The sequence below is a fragment of the Argopecten irradians genome, chromosome 7, assembly GCF_041381155.1.
Source record: "Argopecten irradians isolate NY chromosome 7, Ai_NY, whole genome shotgun sequence".
NCBI lineage: Eukaryota > Metazoa > Mollusca > Bivalvia > Pectinida > Pectinidae > Argopecten > Argopecten irradians.
The window spans coordinates 24,774,239-24,792,772 of NC_091140.1; the positions used below are offsets into that span (position 1 = coordinate 24,774,239).

The 18,534-nt window shown below is 35.2% G+C and overlaps 1 protein-coding gene across 6 annotated transcripts in view; it reads left to right on the forward strand.

Annotated features, from left to right (window-relative positions):
• LOC138327951 (cGMP-dependent 3',5'-cyclic phosphodiesterase-like) overlaps positions 1 to 18,534 on the forward strand; it is a 115,369-nt gene that overhangs the window by 91,864 nt on the left and 4,971 nt on the right. For 4 of the 6 annotated variants that reach the window (XM_069274458.1, XM_069274454.1, XM_069274456.1 and 1 more), the window contains 12 exons: positions 1,037 to 1,118; positions 1,695 to 1,845; positions 10,237 to 10,314; positions 13,166 to 13,288; positions 13,427 to 13,497; positions 13,826 to 13,948; positions 14,339 to 14,426; positions 15,482 to 15,529; positions 16,178 to 16,252; positions 16,696 to 16,795; positions 17,793 to 17,905; positions 18,344 to 18,489. In XM_069274458.1, coding sequence (XP_069130559.1) covers positions 1,037 to 1,118; positions 1,695 to 1,845; positions 10,237 to 10,314; positions 13,166 to 13,288; positions 13,427 to 13,497; positions 13,826 to 13,948; positions 14,339 to 14,426; positions 15,482 to 15,529; positions 16,178 to 16,252; positions 16,696 to 16,795; positions 17,793 to 17,905; positions 18,344 to 18,489 — 1,198 coding nt within the window. Of the gene's footprint in view, positions 1 to 1,036; positions 1,119 to 1,694; positions 1,846 to 2,308; positions 2,387 to 10,236; positions 10,315 to 13,165; positions 13,289 to 13,426; positions 13,498 to 13,825; positions 13,949 to 14,338; positions 14,427 to 15,481; positions 15,530 to 16,177; positions 16,253 to 16,695; positions 16,796 to 17,792; positions 17,906 to 18,343; positions 18,490 to 18,534 lie in introns of all 6 variants that reach the window. The other 2 variants (XM_069274457.1, XM_069274453.1) reach the window with 1 other exon arrangement.

An 18,534-nucleotide genomic window follows, 5' to 3' on the forward strand; every position in this document is an offset into this window, starting at 1 on the left:
CTGGTAGATTAACATCATGTTTCATATTATAAAGTCCATACCTGGTAGATTAACATCATGTTTCATATTATAAAGTCCATACCTGGTAGATTAACATCATGTTTCATATTATAAAGTCCATATCTGGTAGATTAACATCATGTTTCATATTATAAAGTCCATATCTGGTAGATTAACATCATGTTTCATATTATAAAGTCCATATCTGGTAGATTAACATCATTGTTTCATATTATAAAGTCCATACTGGTAGATTAACATCATGTTTCATATTATAAAGTCCATATCTGGTAGATTAACATCATGTTTCATATTATAAAGTCCATATCTGGTAGATTAACATCATGTTTCATATTATAAAGTCCATATCTGGTAGATTAACATCATGTTTCATATTATAAAGTCCATATCTGGTAGATTAACATCATGTTTCATATTATAAAGTCCATACCTGGTAGATTAACATCATGTTTCATATTATAAAGTCCATATCTGGTAGATTAACATCATGTTTCATATTATAAAGTCCATATCTGGTAGATTAACATCATGTTTCATATTATAAAGTCCATATCTGGTAGATTAACATCATGTTTCATATTATAAAGTCCATATCTGGTAGATTAACATCATGTTTCATATTATAAAGTCCATATCTGGTAGATTAACATCATGTTTCATATTATAAAGTCCATACCTGGTAGATTAACATCATGTTTCATATTATAAAGTCCATACCTGGTAGATTAACATCATGTTTCATATTATAAAGTCCATATCTGGTAGATTAACATCATGTTTCATATTATAAAGTCCATACCTGATAGATTAACATCATGTTTCATATTATAAAGTCCATATCTGGCAGATGTTTAATATATAGTTTATATCAAATTTATTCTCTATTATGCTATAATTCTTGATGATTTTGGGCAATTTGGCAGGTTAAATATAATGTACAGTGTTAGATAGATGTGTCATTGCAAAATGTCATCATTACTGATGTTTCTTAGTTAATTTACATTTTTTATTCCAGGTAAACTTCTAAACATTAAAGATGCCTACTCACACCCAATGTTTTACAGAGGAATTGATGATTCCACAGGCTTCAGAACAAGGTAAACTAATGTTTTATTTCCACAAAGATTTTGTCACAAATGTAGAATAATATGCTCCGATGATAATATTGCTGTATGGCGTAGCATCTTTTCCAGGAATTGCATCTTCTCAAAAGTCTTTCACCAGGGGCTGATTTCTCTGGCGCTCTTTCATTCTTCTACACATACTTTGTTTGAATGGGCTCCGTTTATCACTAATAGAAAATAGGTTGTTTAAGCCCTGTCTGCTTCACTACCGTACATGATTATGAAATTTTATGTTTGGTGTACACGTTCTCAACTTGGTAACAAGATAGAGTGACATGTAACAAAAGAGATACTTTTAACTTATACATTAGATATTTGCCCTTCAGTAAAAAAAAAACCATTGAAGTCTTTGTAAAACAGCTTCTGGGTTCTTTTCTAAGAGAATGTTGTATTTATAATGTTAGTGATATTACATTTTTTTTTTATACAAAATTGCAGTTTAATTAGATTTTAACTCCCACAAATTCTGTGTGCTCTGAAATGTTCTTTGTAGAAATATCTTTTAAAAATAATAACTTACTTATAAATTATGGAACTTGTGTTTTCCAGAAATATTCTTTGCTTCCCAATCAAGAATGAAGCAGGCAATGTGTTAGGAGTAGCCCAGCTATGTAATAAGAAGACGGGTCCGTTCTTCACAGTGTTTGATGAAGATGTTGCGTCCGCGTTCGCTGTCTACTGCTGCATCAGTATCAGCCATGTAAGTGTCACTGTCTCTATCTGTCACCAGTCCGTCTTGTTTTATAATTAGTATTACATATAGCTTCACCAGACCGTTGTCTGTCACATTGAGGTACGTAGTGTGGTATATATCTTTCAGGAATACTTTTCACTTAAGATACTACTTTCATAGCCTAGTAATGTATAAGGTGGTTAATTATAAGCTGAGTATGATTATGTTGTTAAATTTAGACTCTGAATTAATTTGTTCTTAAATTATTTGTTCACAGTTTTTAAATTTTGACTTCGAAAAAAATATTTGAACATGATAGAATTATGATATATTTGAATAGCTACTGTTGATAGAATTATGATGTATTTGAATAACCACTGTTTAATATTTAAGTGAATATTCTGAAATATATTCATTGAAAAATTGTCTGTGCTATCTTGTTAAGCTCTTCTTGTTTGTATATGAGTACTAAAACATGCTGCTATTTCAGTCTCTTATGTACCAACGTGTGATTGCGGCCCAGATCCGTAACAGTCTTGCCAACGAATTGATGATGTACCACATGAAGGTATAACCGCCAGCAGGTGGTCAGCATGTGGTGCCACTCTAGTGAAATGGTGCCACACCTATCTGGATGTGTTCCTTCATTCCTTTTTACCACTACTTTAATTTTATTTCAGTCTGCAATACCATAGCGGAAGACTTTTATTTAATTCAGATCTTAACAACTTTTCAATTTCCAAGTCTTCAGTATTTTTCTATTTCTAATGCACATTATATTCCTATTGATTTAGCAGCGCAAAAAAAGTTACTCAGACATTATAAAATATAATTCATAAAGATATGGAAATTGAAGAATTGTAAACCTTATTTCTATTTGTGTCACAGAACAAAATATCTAATGGTGGAGGTATTTATTAGATGTAGTTTGAGACCTTTTATTACTTAATTTTTTTTTTTAAATTGTTTTCTTCCTTTTTAACTAATTTAAAACTCTTTAATGTTTTTGTCTCAAATGAATCCTTGATATTTCTACCATTGATAATTTGGTCTTGCTGTATGTTGTGTTGATATGATGTGTGTGTTTTCTGTAGTATATATGTGTTGTCTCCATATAAAGTGTCAACCATCTGTTGCTTTCAGAACTCTTTATTCTATACATGTTTTACCCACAGGTTCCACTCCTTGAACACAGCCATTTATTGATTCACCTAGTTATACGATAAAAAAAATCACAACAAATGGTCATGGAAACCACGAAAAAATCATAACATTTGAACACAGAAACCACTACATCTCCATTGACATTGTTATTTTCAATAGTCCACCTAAGACTGTTTATAATATAAATAGCCCATGTTAGATGTTAGGAATTGTTTTCCCTGAAAATATCTGTGAGCTGTTAAAACTGACTTTTGGAGGAAACAAAAGTGATAAAAATGTAAAACCCAGGGAAAAATTAGAAAAGAACATTACAAGTGAAATTCTCGATTTCCAGTGATTGTAACGATACAATGAACAGCTCCAGATTCATTAGAGTTTGTCAGGCTGCCAGCATTAAATCATATAATTAGTTACCAGATATCATAGATCGCTATGATAAACCTGCACATTGCTCTTTGAATTTGACATCCCGCTAATTAAATTGGAGATTTATTCTGATTAGAATGAATAAAAATGTTTCAAAGGAAAGTTTCAATTTATGTTGATCTTTGGATTACATGGAACATGGATCAATATAGCCATTTTTAAATCAATAAAATACTTTATCATTGTAGGCGATGTCACAATACAATGTAGATGTTCTTACTGTGACTGTGTCCCTTTCTAAATTGAACTGCTGATCAACCCATCTGGATATGCAAATAATGTAATTTAAGTCACACGTTGTGTGGAAGCTGCAATTGCAATGAGTTTAATGATATGGAGTATATGACTAATTGTGCAAAAGAGCCCAAGTGTTTTGGCAAAATTTTAGAGTTTGGATATTGGAGCATATTTGATTTACAAAGAAGCAATCCCAAAACATTTGAAAAAGAAATAGAAAAAGGATGGGGTTGGGGTTAGGTGTAGAAATAGAAAAAGGATGACGTTGGGGTTCGGTGTAGAAATAGAAAAAGGATGGGGTTGGGGTTCGGTGTAGAAATAGAAAAAGGATGGGGTTGAGGTTAGGTGTAGAAATAGAAAAAGGATGGGGTTGGGGTTCGGTGTAGGGACCTTACACACTGTTACTACTTGAAAGCAGAGAGATGTGGAAAAGGTTTTAAAATAATCAACCACTGTATAATGCTAGACTGCCTAATTATGAATGAAAACCATTTTAAATGTACTAGTTATTGGTTTAAGACCAATAATCCTAAAGACAGTAACACAGTCCTGCAGGTGTCTCAGATACAACATATATGTCTGCTAATCCTAAAGACAGTAACACAGTCCTGCTGGTGTCTCGGATACTACATATATGTCTGCTAATCCTAAAGACAGTAACACAGTCCTGCTGGTGTCTCGGATACAACATATATGTCTGCTAATCCTAAAGACAGTAACACAGTCCTGCTGGTGTCTCAGATACAACATATATGTCTGCTAATCCTAAAGACAGTAACACAGTCCTGCTGGTGTCTCGGATACTACATATATGTCTGCTAATCCTAAAGACAGTAAACACAGTCCTGCTGGTGTCTTGGATACTACATATATGTCTGCTAATCCTAAAGACAGTAACACAGTCCTGCTGGTGTCTCAGATACTACATATATGTCTGCTAATCCTAAAGACAGTAACACAGTCCTGCTGGTGTCTTGGATACTACATATATGTCTGCTAATCCTAAAGACAGTAACACAGTCCTGCTGGTGTCTCGGATACTACATATATGTCTGCTAATCCTAAAGACAGTAACACAGTCCTGCTGGTGTCTCAGATACTACATATGTGTCTGCTATTCCTAAAGACAGTAACACAGTCCTGCTGGTGTCTCGGATACTACATATATGTCTGCTAATCCTAAAGACAGTAACACAGTCCTGCTGGTGTCTTGGATACTACATATATGTCTGCTAATCCTAAAGACAGTAACACAGTCCTGCTGGTGTCTCGGATACTACATATATGTCTGCTAATCCTAAAGACAGTAACACAGTCCTGCTGGTGTCTCGGATACTACATATGTCTGCTAATCCTAAAGACAGTAACACAGTCCTGCTGGTGTCTTGGATACAACATATATGTCTGCTAATCCTAAAGACAGTAACACAGTCCTGCTGGTGTCTCGGATACTACATATATGTCTGCTAATCCTAAAGACAGTAACACAGTCCTGCTGGTGTCTTGGATACAACATATATGTCTGCTAATCCTAAAGACAGTAACACAGTCCTGCTGGTGTCTCGGATACTACATATGTCTGCTAATCCTAAAGACAGTAACACAGTCCTGCTGGTGTCTTGGATACAACATATATGTCTGCTAATCCTAAAGACAGTAACACAGTCCTGCTGGTGTCTCAGATACTACATATGTGTCTGCTAATCCTAAAGACAGTAACACAGTCCTGCTGGTGTCTTGGATACAACATATATGTCTGCTAATCCTAAAGACAGTAACACAGTCCTGCTGGTGTCTCAGATACTACATATGTCTGCTAATCCTAAAGACAGTAACACAGTCCTGCTGGTGTCTCGGATACTACATATATGTCTGCTAATCCTAAAGACAGTAACACAGTCCTGCTGGTGTCTCGGATACTACATATATGTCTGCTAATCCTAAAGACAGTAACACAGTCCTGCTGGTGTCTGGATACAACATATATGTCTGCTAATCCTAAAGACAGTAACACAGTCCTGCTGGTGTCTGGATACTACATATATGTCTGCTAATCCTAAAGACAGTAACACAGTCCTGCTGGTGTCTCGATACTACATATATGTCTGCTAATCCTAAAGACAGTAACACAGTCCTGCTGGTGTCTGGATACTACATATATGTCTGCTAATCCTAAAGACAGTAACACAGTCCTGCTGGTGTCTTGGATACTACATATATGTCTGCTAATCCTAAAGACAGTAACACAGTCCTGCTGGTGTCTTGGATACAACATATATGTCTGCTAATCCTAAAGACAGTAACACAGTCCTGCTGGTGTCTTGGATACTACATATGTGTCTGCTAATCCTAAAGACAGTAACACAGTCCTGCTGGTGTCTCGGATACAACATATATGTCTGCTAATCCTAAAGACAGTAACACAGTCCTGCTGGTGTCTTGGATACAACATATATGTCTGCTAATCCTAAAGACAGTAACACAGTCCTGCTGGTGTCTCGGATACAACATATATGTCTGCTAATCCTAAAGCTAAAGACAGTAACACAGTCCTGCTGGTGTCTCAGATACTACATATGTGTCTGCTAATCCTAAAGACAGTAACACAGTCCTGCTGGTGTCTTGGATACAACATATATGTCTGCTAATCCTAAAAACAGTAACACAGTCCTGCTGGTGTCTCAGATACTACATATGTCTGCTAATCCTAAAGACAGTAACACAGTCCTGCTGGTGTCTCAGATACTACATATATGTCTGCTAATCCTAAAGACAGTAACACAGTCCTGCTGGTGTCTCAGATACTACATATATGTCTGCTAATCCTAAAGACAGTAACACAGTCCTGCTGGTGTCTTGGATACAACATATATGTCTGCTAATCCTAAAGACAGTAACACAGTCCTGCTGGTGTCTCAGATACTACATATATGTCTGCTAATCCTAAAGACAGTAACACAGTCCTGCTGGTGTCTTGGATACAACATATATGTCTGCTAATCCTAAAGACAGTAACACAGTCCTGCTGGTGTCTCAGATACTACATATATGTCTGCTAATCCTAAAGACAGTAAACACAGTCCTGCTGGTGTCTTGGATACTACATATATGTCTGCTAATCCTAAAGACAGTAACACAGTCCTGCTGGTGTCTCAGATACTACATATATGTCTGCTAATCCTAAAGACAGTAACACAGTCCTGCTGGTGTCTTGGATACAACATATATGTCTGCTAATCCTAAAGACAGTAACACAGTCCTGCTGGTGTCTCAGATACTACATATATGTCTGCTAATCCTAAAGACAGTAACACAGTCCTGCTGGTGTCTTGGATACTACATATGTCTGCTAATCCTAAAGACAGTAACACAGTCCTGCTGGTGTCTCGGATACAACATATATGTCTGCTAATCCTAAAGACAGTAACACAGTCCTGCTGGTGTCTCAGATACAACATATATGTCTGCTAATCCTAAAGACAGTAACACAGTCCTGCTGGTGTCTCAGATACTACATATATGTCTGCTAATCCTAAAGACAGTAACACAGTCCTGCTGGTGTCTTGGATACAACATATATGTCTGCTAATCCTAAAGACAGTAACACAGTCCTGCTGGTGTCTCAGATACTACATATATGTCTGCTAATCCTAAAGACAGTAACACAGTCCTGCTGGTGTCTCGGATACTACATATATGTCTGCTAATCCTAAAGACAGTAACACAGTCCTGCTGGTGTCTCAGATACTACATATATGTCTGCTAATCCTAAAGACAGTAACACAGTCCTGCTGGTGTCTTGGATACTACATATATGTCTGCTAATCCTAAAGACAGTAACACAGTCCTGCTGGTGTCTCGATACTACATATATGTCTGCTAATCCTAAAGACAGTAACACAGTCCTGCTGGTGTCTCAGATACTACAATATATGTCTGCTAATCCTAAAGACAGTAACACAGTCCTGCTGGTGTCTCGGATACTACATATATGTCTGCTAATCCTAAAGACAGTAACACAGTCCTGCTGGTGTCTCAGATACTACATATGTCTGCTAATCCTAAAGACAGTAACACAGTCCTGCTGGTGTCTTGGATACAACATATATGTCTGCTAATCCTAAAGACAGTAACACAGTCCTGCTGGTGTCTTGGATACAACATATATGTCTGCTAATCCTAAAGACAGTAACACAGTCCTGCTGGTGTCTGGATACAACATATATGTCTGCTAATCCTAAAGACAGTAACACAGTCCTGCTGGTGTCTCGATACTGATACAGTACATACACATATATGTCTGCTAATCCTAAAGACAGTAACACAGTCCTGCTGGTGTCTCAGATACTACATATGTCTGCTAATCCTAAAGACAGTAACACAGTCCTGCTGGTGTCTCGGATACAACATATATGTCTGCTAATCCTAAAGACAGTAACACAGTCCTGCTGGTGTCTCGGATACAACATATATGTCTGCTAATCCTAAAGACAGTAACACAGTCCTGCTGGTGTCTGGATACAACATATCCTGTAACACAGTCCTGCTGGTGTCTCGGATACTACATATATGTCTGCTAATCCTAAAGACAGTAACACAGTCCTGCTGGTGTCTCAGATACTACATATATGTCTGCTAATCCTAAAGACAGTAACACAGTCCTGCTGGTGTCTCGGATACTACATATGTGTCTGCTATTCCTAAAGACAGTAACACAGTCCTGCTGGTGTCTTGGATACAACAATGTCTGCTATCCTAAAGACAGTACACAGTCCTGCTGTGTCTCAGATACTACATATATGTCTGCTAATCCTAAAGACAGTAACACAGTCCTGCTGGTGTCTCAGATACTACATATATGTCTGCTAATCCTAAAGACAGTAACACAGTCCTGCTGGTGTCTTGGATACAACATATATGTCTGCTAATCCTAAAGACAGTAACACAGTCCTGCTGGTGTCTTGGATACTACATATGTGTCTGCTATTCCTAAAGACAGTAACACAGTCCTGCTGGTGTCTTGGATACAACATATATGTCTGCTAATCCTAAAGACAGTAACACAGTCCTGCTGGTGTCTCGGATACTACATATGTGTCTGCTAATCCTAAAGACAGGGACAGTAACACAGTCCTGCTGGTGTCTTGGATACAACATATATGTCTGCTAATCCTAAAGACAGTAACACAGTCCTGCTGGTGTCTCGGATACTACATATATGTCTGCTAATCCTAAAGACAGTAACACAGTCCTGCTGGTGTCTCGGATACAACATATATGTCTGCTAATCCTAAAGACAGTAACACAGTCCTGCTGGTGTCTCGGATACTACATATGTCTGCTAATCCTCCAGACAGTAAATCAGTCCTTTTCTCTGGGTTATCTGGGTTTCCTCCACCTCCTTAACCTGGCAGTTTATGGGCAAGGAGTAGGTCGAGCATTAATTTTTGGCTAATGGCACAATCACACTCCCAATATAATACTGTGATTTAGACATCAAACTCACTACCATAACATATATCAGACACCCATCCCATTTTTTCCACATACTTTTTAGTTACAAGCGAAGTCCAAAGGATTGTTTGTTCATATATGATCTACCAAAGGGTTGTTGTTTGTTCATATATGATCTACATTATCTGTTCAGAGAGTTTGAAAATGTGTTGTTTTCATTCTTATGTCATATTCAAAATATCTGATAATAATGGCAAAAGATTTCAGCTAGAAAGCACCACATTTTGCATTCTCTACCTGTACTTTTAATATATGATATTTTAAGCCCACCATCATGATAACGGTGGGCTATTCAAATTGCTTTCTTCCATGGTCCATTGTCCGTCATTCTGTTCGTTCGTCCATCTCTTAATAATTCTTGTTATCGCTATTTCTCAGAAACTACTAAAGGGAATATTCTCAGATTTGTAGGTTCCCCTATGGCCCTAATTGTGCATATTGTATTTTGGGACTGATCGGTCAACAAGATGGCTTCCAGGCAGCCATCTTGGATTCTGATATTTAAAGTTTGTTATCGCTATTTCTCAGAAAGTACAGAAGGGATTGTTCTCAAATTTCATATGAAGGTTCCTCTAGGGCCTAAGTTGTGCATATTGCATTTTGGGACCTATTAGTCAACAAGATGGCGGCCTGTGTGTTTTGGGACCTATTGGTCAACAAGATGGCTGCCAGGCCGCCATCTTGGTTTTTGGTAGTTCAGGTTAAAAAAGTAGAGAAAAGATTGAACCGTCATTTGTAAGACATAGATCAATCTTTGGTGAACGCCTAGATCCCTCTGGGATCTCTTGTATAGTTTTACTGGGACCTTTCTTCTATTTTCCATAGTCCACTAATTTTCATACTTTTGCAAGTTTTAATTTGTTTTATAATGAATCAGCAAATTATGTACTTTCAAACCTGTTTTATGCTTTTAAAACTTGCAAAAGTATAATTTTATGTTTTCTTTATTTTTAGATGGTACAGTGTATTTCAATGGCTTCTGTTTTGTAACCTTATAATATCTCTTTCTTACCACCCAGAGTTCTGTTTGTGTATTTAGTCCTATCTTTTATCCTTGGTGGGTAATTTTACTTCCAGTGTCTTATGTACAAGAAGTTACAAGACTCCCAGCACAGAAATAGACTTGCAAATGAACTTATGAATTATCACATGCAGGTTTGTGAGGGGTTTTATTTTCAATTTAATTTATTCTCTAGATATTTTAATCTTAATTGTATTAGTTCTTTTATTTCTAATTCTGCTTTTGATGTAATTATAGACTATATCCCTATAGTCCTAAAATGTCCTCTTGCTATAGATGTTGTTGTAGTTTAGTCACAAAACTATAAAACTAACTTTTCCATTTGCTTATGTAGTTCTTATCACTTATCATATAATTAAACCTCAATTTTGAATCATATTTGCTGAACTCAAATTTACACATACCGGGTAGGCAGCTAAAGTTCTCTTGATCAATGCATGTTTATTTGATAATGATTTTTGTTAGGAAAAAAAAATCTGTAGAACCAATAAGTTACAGATTTGAAATTGAATTTGAAGAGAAATATATGAGTCTAGGACTAGTTCATATGAGCTGTTACAGTAGTTTTAGTGACATACCAGATTAAACACTTGTGAATGGTTTTAATTGGAAACTGATAATAGTGAGGGTCAGACTGTATGGTATAAAACTAATACTTTAGCATTACTAGCAAGTATTAAACAAAGTGAATGGTACATTACAGTCTAAGGAATGATGTGTTTGGAAACTGTTACTACAGTACTTAATGTGTGTAACGTTCTCTCGACACGCACACGAAAGGAAAACGAAAAACCAAACGCAAACGAACGAAAACCCAAACAAAAAAGAACGAAGAACGAAAAACGCGTTCTCTCTAAACAATAAACGCAAAACGAAAAATGCAAGCTATCAAAGATGAACACAAAAGAAAAACGCAAAACGAAATACGCAAACGAAAAATGAAAGATAAAAATCGCTGAGACCGGAAATTAAACGTGATCATAGCAATCGATCCGCACAACGGTTGTATAGTGATCCGGATTAGTCTATATATAGTTACAGCTATATATAGTATCTTGGTACTTGTTAACCTCGGCAAGCAATATCATGGCCAAGGGCACAATTACAAAAGCTTTGGTCACGGGTGTACTAAACAAAGGATGCAAGTATATACAATTTCATAAATGTACGTCCTTGCTGTACCGGCTTGCAAATACAATATTTTTTCAAAGATACATAAATAATAAAATTGTAAGTGTAATAACATGAACAACACTGAAAACGATTGGCATTCAACAATAGGCATTTTATCAGTATCTTATAATATAAAAAACACACTTGAAAATTATATAACTATAATATATACAAATATATTTTTTTTAAATACATATATATAATTTGACATTGACAATCATTTTCACGAGGTACATTAAATTTAGTGTAATAACTTTAAAGAATTACAAAATTCTGGTAAATTTATCCAAGGATTTACAAGTAACAACACCAAGGACTTAGATGACCACGCTTACAAATCCTTGATTGATCTATTTTGCTTTTAAGAAAAGGTGAGAAAAGTGAAAAAGATGAGACATTTGCTGAAAATTTAATATCCATGGTATATGTATCACTTTCCGTCTCTTTTGTAATATAAATTGTATATTTGACATGTTGTAACTTGCACTTATGGACCCTGAACGGTATAAAATGAATCGAAAAAACTCCCCTTTCAGACGCTCATCGGACCATGACCGAGACTGGGCGATTATATATGATAATTAATTAGTGTCACCTGATCACACCCAGCGGCAACGGCTAGACCGGAGCTCTGCAAATAACATGTATCTTATAACCTAAGTTACGGTCCAGATGTTACCTGACTCACCGTACCGTAACAGGTAGTTGGTATTTCTACGTGTAGAAATTAAATTTAGATCGTTGTATATTAGTTAGTTTCAATTGACAGGATCTTATTTAATGTAATGGAGTATCTAAGGATTTATAAGTAGATATATACGTCATTGATATATAATCCAAGTAAAAGATGTCCGTAAATTAATGTTACCGAAAATAGTTCTTAAATACAGAGATATCGTATTTGTTTTACATTTGTACTAGTGTAAATGTGATATTTGATAAACAAATATTTTTAGGAAAAGATGTTATATCTGGATCGGTTCAGCTTCAGACTACAGCTACAGTACAAAATGTACAGTAACTTCAGTAAATTATTAGAAATCCTGCACCCTGTTCCATATTCTATATAATTAAAGTTTCAAATGTTTTGGAACATACAGTGAAAAAGGTCTAGTGCTATACCGGCAGTTTACTCCATTTTTAGTTTTTGCTTGCGCATGCGCAACTAACAATTCCCAATCAAAACGAAAAGAAGTACATCCGGTTGGCGAAACGCAAACCCAAATGAACGAAAACGAATTCCAATAAAAGCTCAAACGCAAACGAACGCAAACAAACGCGAGCGAACGAAAACGAATCCCGAAGCGCAAAAGCATACGAAAAATGATAAACAAAAGGAAACACAAACGAAACTAAACGAAAGGTACGCAAACGAAACCCAAACGCTTTTGAGGGAATGTTACACGCATTAAGTACTGTAACTAATTGGCCCTTAATCCCTAAATTAGATGTCTTCATGACATGTATGTTTTTACGTATTACAAGTTTCTACCAGTTATCCTAAGCTTACTTGAATTTCAAAACATAAATATTTATTGCCACATTGATTAATGCTTAGATCAGAAACAATGAATATTAGAAAATATTACATTTTCCTGTAGAATAGCATTAAAAATATTAATTTCTTTGTGCAGCTTGTGCTGCTATGTTATTGGCATTGTATACCTGCTGCTTAAACAGATACTAGGTAGAATATATTTGGAACAGATTTATTACACAATTGATGAAAATGTAAAAGAAATATAAGTCTTTTTTTGAAAATGTAAAAGAAATATAAGTCTTTTTTTGACATTTGAACTTTTATATGGTTAGGTGGCACAAGAAGAAGTCGACGAATTGGCACATAATGATATACATCCGCCCTCCTTCTGGCACAAAGACTTTGATAAATTCTCATTTCCTCCAAGAATGATACCAGAAGATGACACAGAGAAGGTAAGTTGTTTGGAAATTGTGTTTATAATGCTATTTATATATTTAGCGACTATCTCCCAAGCCTTATAGAACTTGCGGTTTTGTAATGTATTTGACATTCACAAAGATGCTGACCCATTATTTCTTGTTTATTTTCAGGCTTGTTTAACAATGTTTGAAGATTTAGGATTTATATCAAAATTTAGAATCAAGAGAGATACTCTGGCAAGGTAAGAAAAATGAGATTCATTAGATTTTCAATTGAGTTTTAATCTTTTCATCACGTCCTTATGAAATTGTGGCATGTCCAGCCCTTCTGACACAGTTCCACTTTGATATAAGGAGACTAAAATGAGGAATGCATGTACAATGATGGACCATCAAGAATCTGAACACTTGCTTCCCCATCCAAAACTATTGGAGTCCATATTATCACAGGTTCACTGTCGTTGAGATAAGCTAAAGATTGCATTAAAGTTGAAAGTGTATCTCACATGCAGACATTGAATAATATAGAAGAAAGTTTTGATTTTGAAAATGATTTGGTAAATGTTTCAGGTTTGTGCTGATGGTGCGACGAGGCTACAGAAATCCACCGTACCACAACTGGATGCATGCGTTTGCTGTGACACATTTCTGTTATGTTTGTATGAAGAACCTGAAACTTACACAATATTTAGAGTAAGTACAGCTATACACCAGACAAGTTAAAATCATAGATATCATTTGTAAGTTTTATCATCTTTAGTAATATATTGTAACAATAAAACCAATATCAATGTTTCTTTTCTGCATTTTTTTTAAATTACCGTAGCCATCTTCAGGTCAAAGGAAATCGAACTGGCTAGGTGATCTATGATAGCTGGGAAATTTGCACCAAACTGTCATATTGCATTTAGTGTTTAATCCCTTCTGGGAACAACATGTGGAAAATATAACCCTGACATCTACCCTTGATGTGTATATGTAATAGATGATAAGTTATCTGGAATATTTTCATCAATTTAAGTTACATGTACATGTGTATTGTTTTAAGCACAATGCCAATTAATGTCTCCTCTGCCATTTCAGAGAGATAGAAATGTTTTCCTTGTTTACATCTTGTATGTGCCATGATATTGACCATAGAGGAACCAATAATTCATATCAGTCAGTATCGGTGAGTATAGACCAATCTGTCAGACATCAACTTATATTTAAGTTCTCCTTCAACATATATAGTCTTTCGTTCTGTAACCAGATTTATCATATATAATTTGATTTACCATATTCGACCCAATAAGCGCCCAGGACGCTTAAAAAGTGATAAAAATGAAAAGGTGCTAATAAGTCAAAATTATTGCAAATCTATACCGTTTTATGTAATTTTGGTCCTTATCCATGGGGAATTGAAATTGAGGCCTCAAAAAGGGGGAGGGGCGCTTATAGGGACATGGGCGCTTATTACGGTATACAAGATTAACTTCAAATCTTTTTATTATTGTGAAAATCAATGATCCTTTGTTGTACGGATGCAGATTATTAGTCGTCAATCAAGCTTCATCAACTGTTCTGTTCAAAAATCATTATGACATTGTCAGTTTATATATTTTACTTCAAATTTCAAAATCCTTGAAAAAACGGGTTCAAAATTGTGGTTGTAAACAAATTGATTTAAACTGCTATTTGTAATATTGGTAATTCTCAAAAATGAGGAAATTCCCCTCTTGCCTTTAAATAAAATACTTTCAATAAATTCTTTGTTAACTACTGCAGCAGTTATTTAATGGCTCAAAACAAGAAATGTTCCATTTCCAAAGGTAAACTAATCTTTGATTTAAAAAAGTGTTAAAGTTTTTCCCTACACATAGATACATGCAGATCACCGAGTGGTGTGGAGAGGTGACTCATAGATAAGAGTTGTTATATTGCTCTGAAAGTCAAGCCAAAGTGGTGTTACTAATAGATCTGGTAATGGAAATGTTGGTCTACATGATTTCTGAAATAGAAAAAGTGCAGATGCTGATCCTCTGCAGTGACGACATCACTTGTTTGTGCATGTATGTGAAATCTGTAACACTGGTGTTGAGATAAGTATACACTGTTTGGCTTGCAGCTGTGAAGTTATCGGAGCTTGTATCATACAGCCAAATTGGTGTATATACCGATGGTAACACCAGAATATTGATTTTACTCCAGGATTGTAGTGTTTACTAATATTGTTCTCTGTTGTAGAAATCTGTTCTTGCTGCCCTGTATAGCTCGGAGGGATCTGTTCTTGAGGTACAAATTTACTCATCAGCGTCTTGTTTGTATAAAGTAAAACTTTGAAGAAAAAAAATGTATTTACCATTTTGTAGTTTGGTGGAATGATGTGATGATAACTAATTATCAGATTTAAAAATAGTTGCTCAATTGAATTAGAATTTCTTCATTCAATTTGATGAACAAACGAAGGGGGGGGGGAATGTGACTTTAAAAAATGATATATTTTATTCTGTGATATGTCATTTCAAGCCATTGCTTTGGCTGCACAAAATGAATATAAATTTACTAATATATTTAAAGTGTACCTTTAGTTAGCTTTGACTGTGTAGATTGAGTTGAAGGTGATATGTCTGTCCCTGACCTTTGAGTGTATAGATTGAGTCAAAGGTCATTAGTCTGTCCCTGGCTTTTGACTGTGTAGATTGAGTCGAAGCTTAAGTCCGTAATTTAAAGTCTGTACCTAATCTGCGGGAGAAGATTTGAAGTCTGTCGCTAGCTTTTAGCTGCATGTGTAAATTGAGTATAAGTTTATAAGTCTGTTCCTAGACTTTTACTGTGTTATAAGGAGTGTTTAATTTTACATATATTCTTCAAATTTTACAATTCAACTTTCAACATGTAACCTGTACTGTTTTGTCTATAATTATATGTTTATGATTTCAGAGGCATCACTTTGCTCAATCCATGTGTATAGTCAACACAGATGGATGCAACCTCTTTGAGAACCTGTCTAGCAAGGTTTGTTAATACTAGTTAATTACATGTACTGCCATTGTGTCCAGAGCTCAGCATGTGTAAACAAACACATGTCTAAAAGGCAACAATTAAAAATGTTAAAATCTTCATTTTGTCTACCATGAAATTTATTTTAAATCAATTTGTGTGCTGACATGTTTTAATATAGAAACAAGAGATGCTATGTTTTAGCCAGCACCTTTACTGTCAAATGTCTTACTCAAGCATGTGATGTTATTCCTAACTATAATAGCATACACTTTCAAATACAGATAAGTGTTGGAATATTGTCATCCCTTTGACATTACGAGCTCAATTGATACCATATATGTCTTGTTCAACCTACAATCAAAGGGAAACATTGAATCGACCAATGATCGCTGAATTTCCTACCAATGATCGCTGAATTTTATTGGTTGGTTATATTTTATGATTTTATAATTCAGGATTATCAGACGGCTTTAGACCTAATGAGAGATATCATATTAGCCACCGACTTAGCTCACCACTTACGAATATTGAAGAACATCGAATCCATGGCCAAGAGTGAGTATACACTGTTGTGTTGAAGGGGAGGTAATTCAAAGAACCCATTAGGCATGACTGTTTCAGAATCACATAACGATACATTATATCAGAGTCCTATTCGATTATGCAATTTGACTGGTTGGTTCTAGTTGTTTGTGAATTAAAGACAGATCAGGTGATTTTATTTTGTTATCAGAAAAGTCTCAAAAAAGCCCTCACAGGCCTGTATCAAAAACTGGAGGTCTGTCAAGATTTATACTTTAATATAAATAATGACTTTAAAACGGTTGAACCAATTGTTCTGATTAAACATAAACGGCCCAGCTAGTATTCAATATGAAGGAAATAAGAGAGGCATGAATGTCCACAATTTAGGAGAACTGAAAATTATAGATTGATGTATTGTAAAAATCCTTCCTCCAATATGATTTATATTTGAATCATTTTCTTTTTCATTCAATTATATTTAAATTAAATTATGATTAAAAAAAACCAACAACTACAGTACTAATTGATAAGTTCATCTGCTAGACGAGGAAGTGAACTTATAGTGTGGTGTAGTGTTCATGATTCATCAGCATCTCCTTATAAAAATGTCTTCTGATAAACCAATAGTGTGGTGTAGTGTTCGTGATTCATCAGCATCTCCTTATAAAAATGTCTTCTGATAAACCAAACGGCCTACAGTAATTAGAAAAGTGTTTAGTATCACTAATCACAAATCTTAGATGTCGGGTCTACAGGAAGCTGAAATGAAGGCCTACAAGTGGTTTAAGTCCATTAATTAAGATCACAGAGACCAATTAGGATTAATTCCTTTTGGAAGTTAATGAGCAAGAAGCCTGAGGATTTGATATAAAGCCTCTAGCATTCATCAGGATCTCTAAGTAGTGGGTGAGCCTTTCAGGTCCATTTGGTTTTTGTCTTTTGTTTACTCTTATATTCTTATTTATCAGATACAAAAGTATGGTAAAGCTAATAGTTTTAACTGTTTTGTCTTGATTTTGTTGACCAGCTGGCTATGACAAAGAGAACATGAAACACCACAAACTACTGCTGTGTCTACTGATGACAGCATCTGATCTGTCCGACCAAACAAAGCCGTGGGACGCCACCAAACATATAGCTGTATGTACCGTCACATCATATCTTGTTCATACAGATTCTTTCCTAGTCAATACATATTAGCGAATAGTTGACCTGATAGGTCAGCCAATTTAGCCAAATGAAATGTTAATACTGTCATATAAATGTCTGTTGATCTTTTCAATAATTCTTTCTTTATCATCATTATAAACTATCTATTAAGTTTGTAATATTCAAATTCTCAGATTGAAGGACTTGCTGCAATAACAATGTTTCTGAGAATGAATTGATTGTAAAATTTTGTTGTAGAAAAATTCTCAACTGAATGGTTATTATTAATTAAGGGTATTCCTATTCCTTTCTTGATATGACAATTTTAATTTTTACCATCTTGATGATCCAACCTGTTTTTCTCCTTGAAGCGTTGCTCTCTTGATTACTTTTAAAACTTTGCTGTAAATGAGGTGTGAACTGTTACAGGCTCTGATCTACAAGGAGTTCTTCTCTCAAGGAGACTTGGAGAAGTCGATGGGACGCGAGCCTATAGAAATGATGGACAGAGAGAGAGCCCGTATACCAGACTTACAAATAGGCTTCCTAGACCATATTGCCCTGCCAGTTTACAAGTATGAATTTTGTTTGTCCTATTTATTCATCAAATGATTTATAAA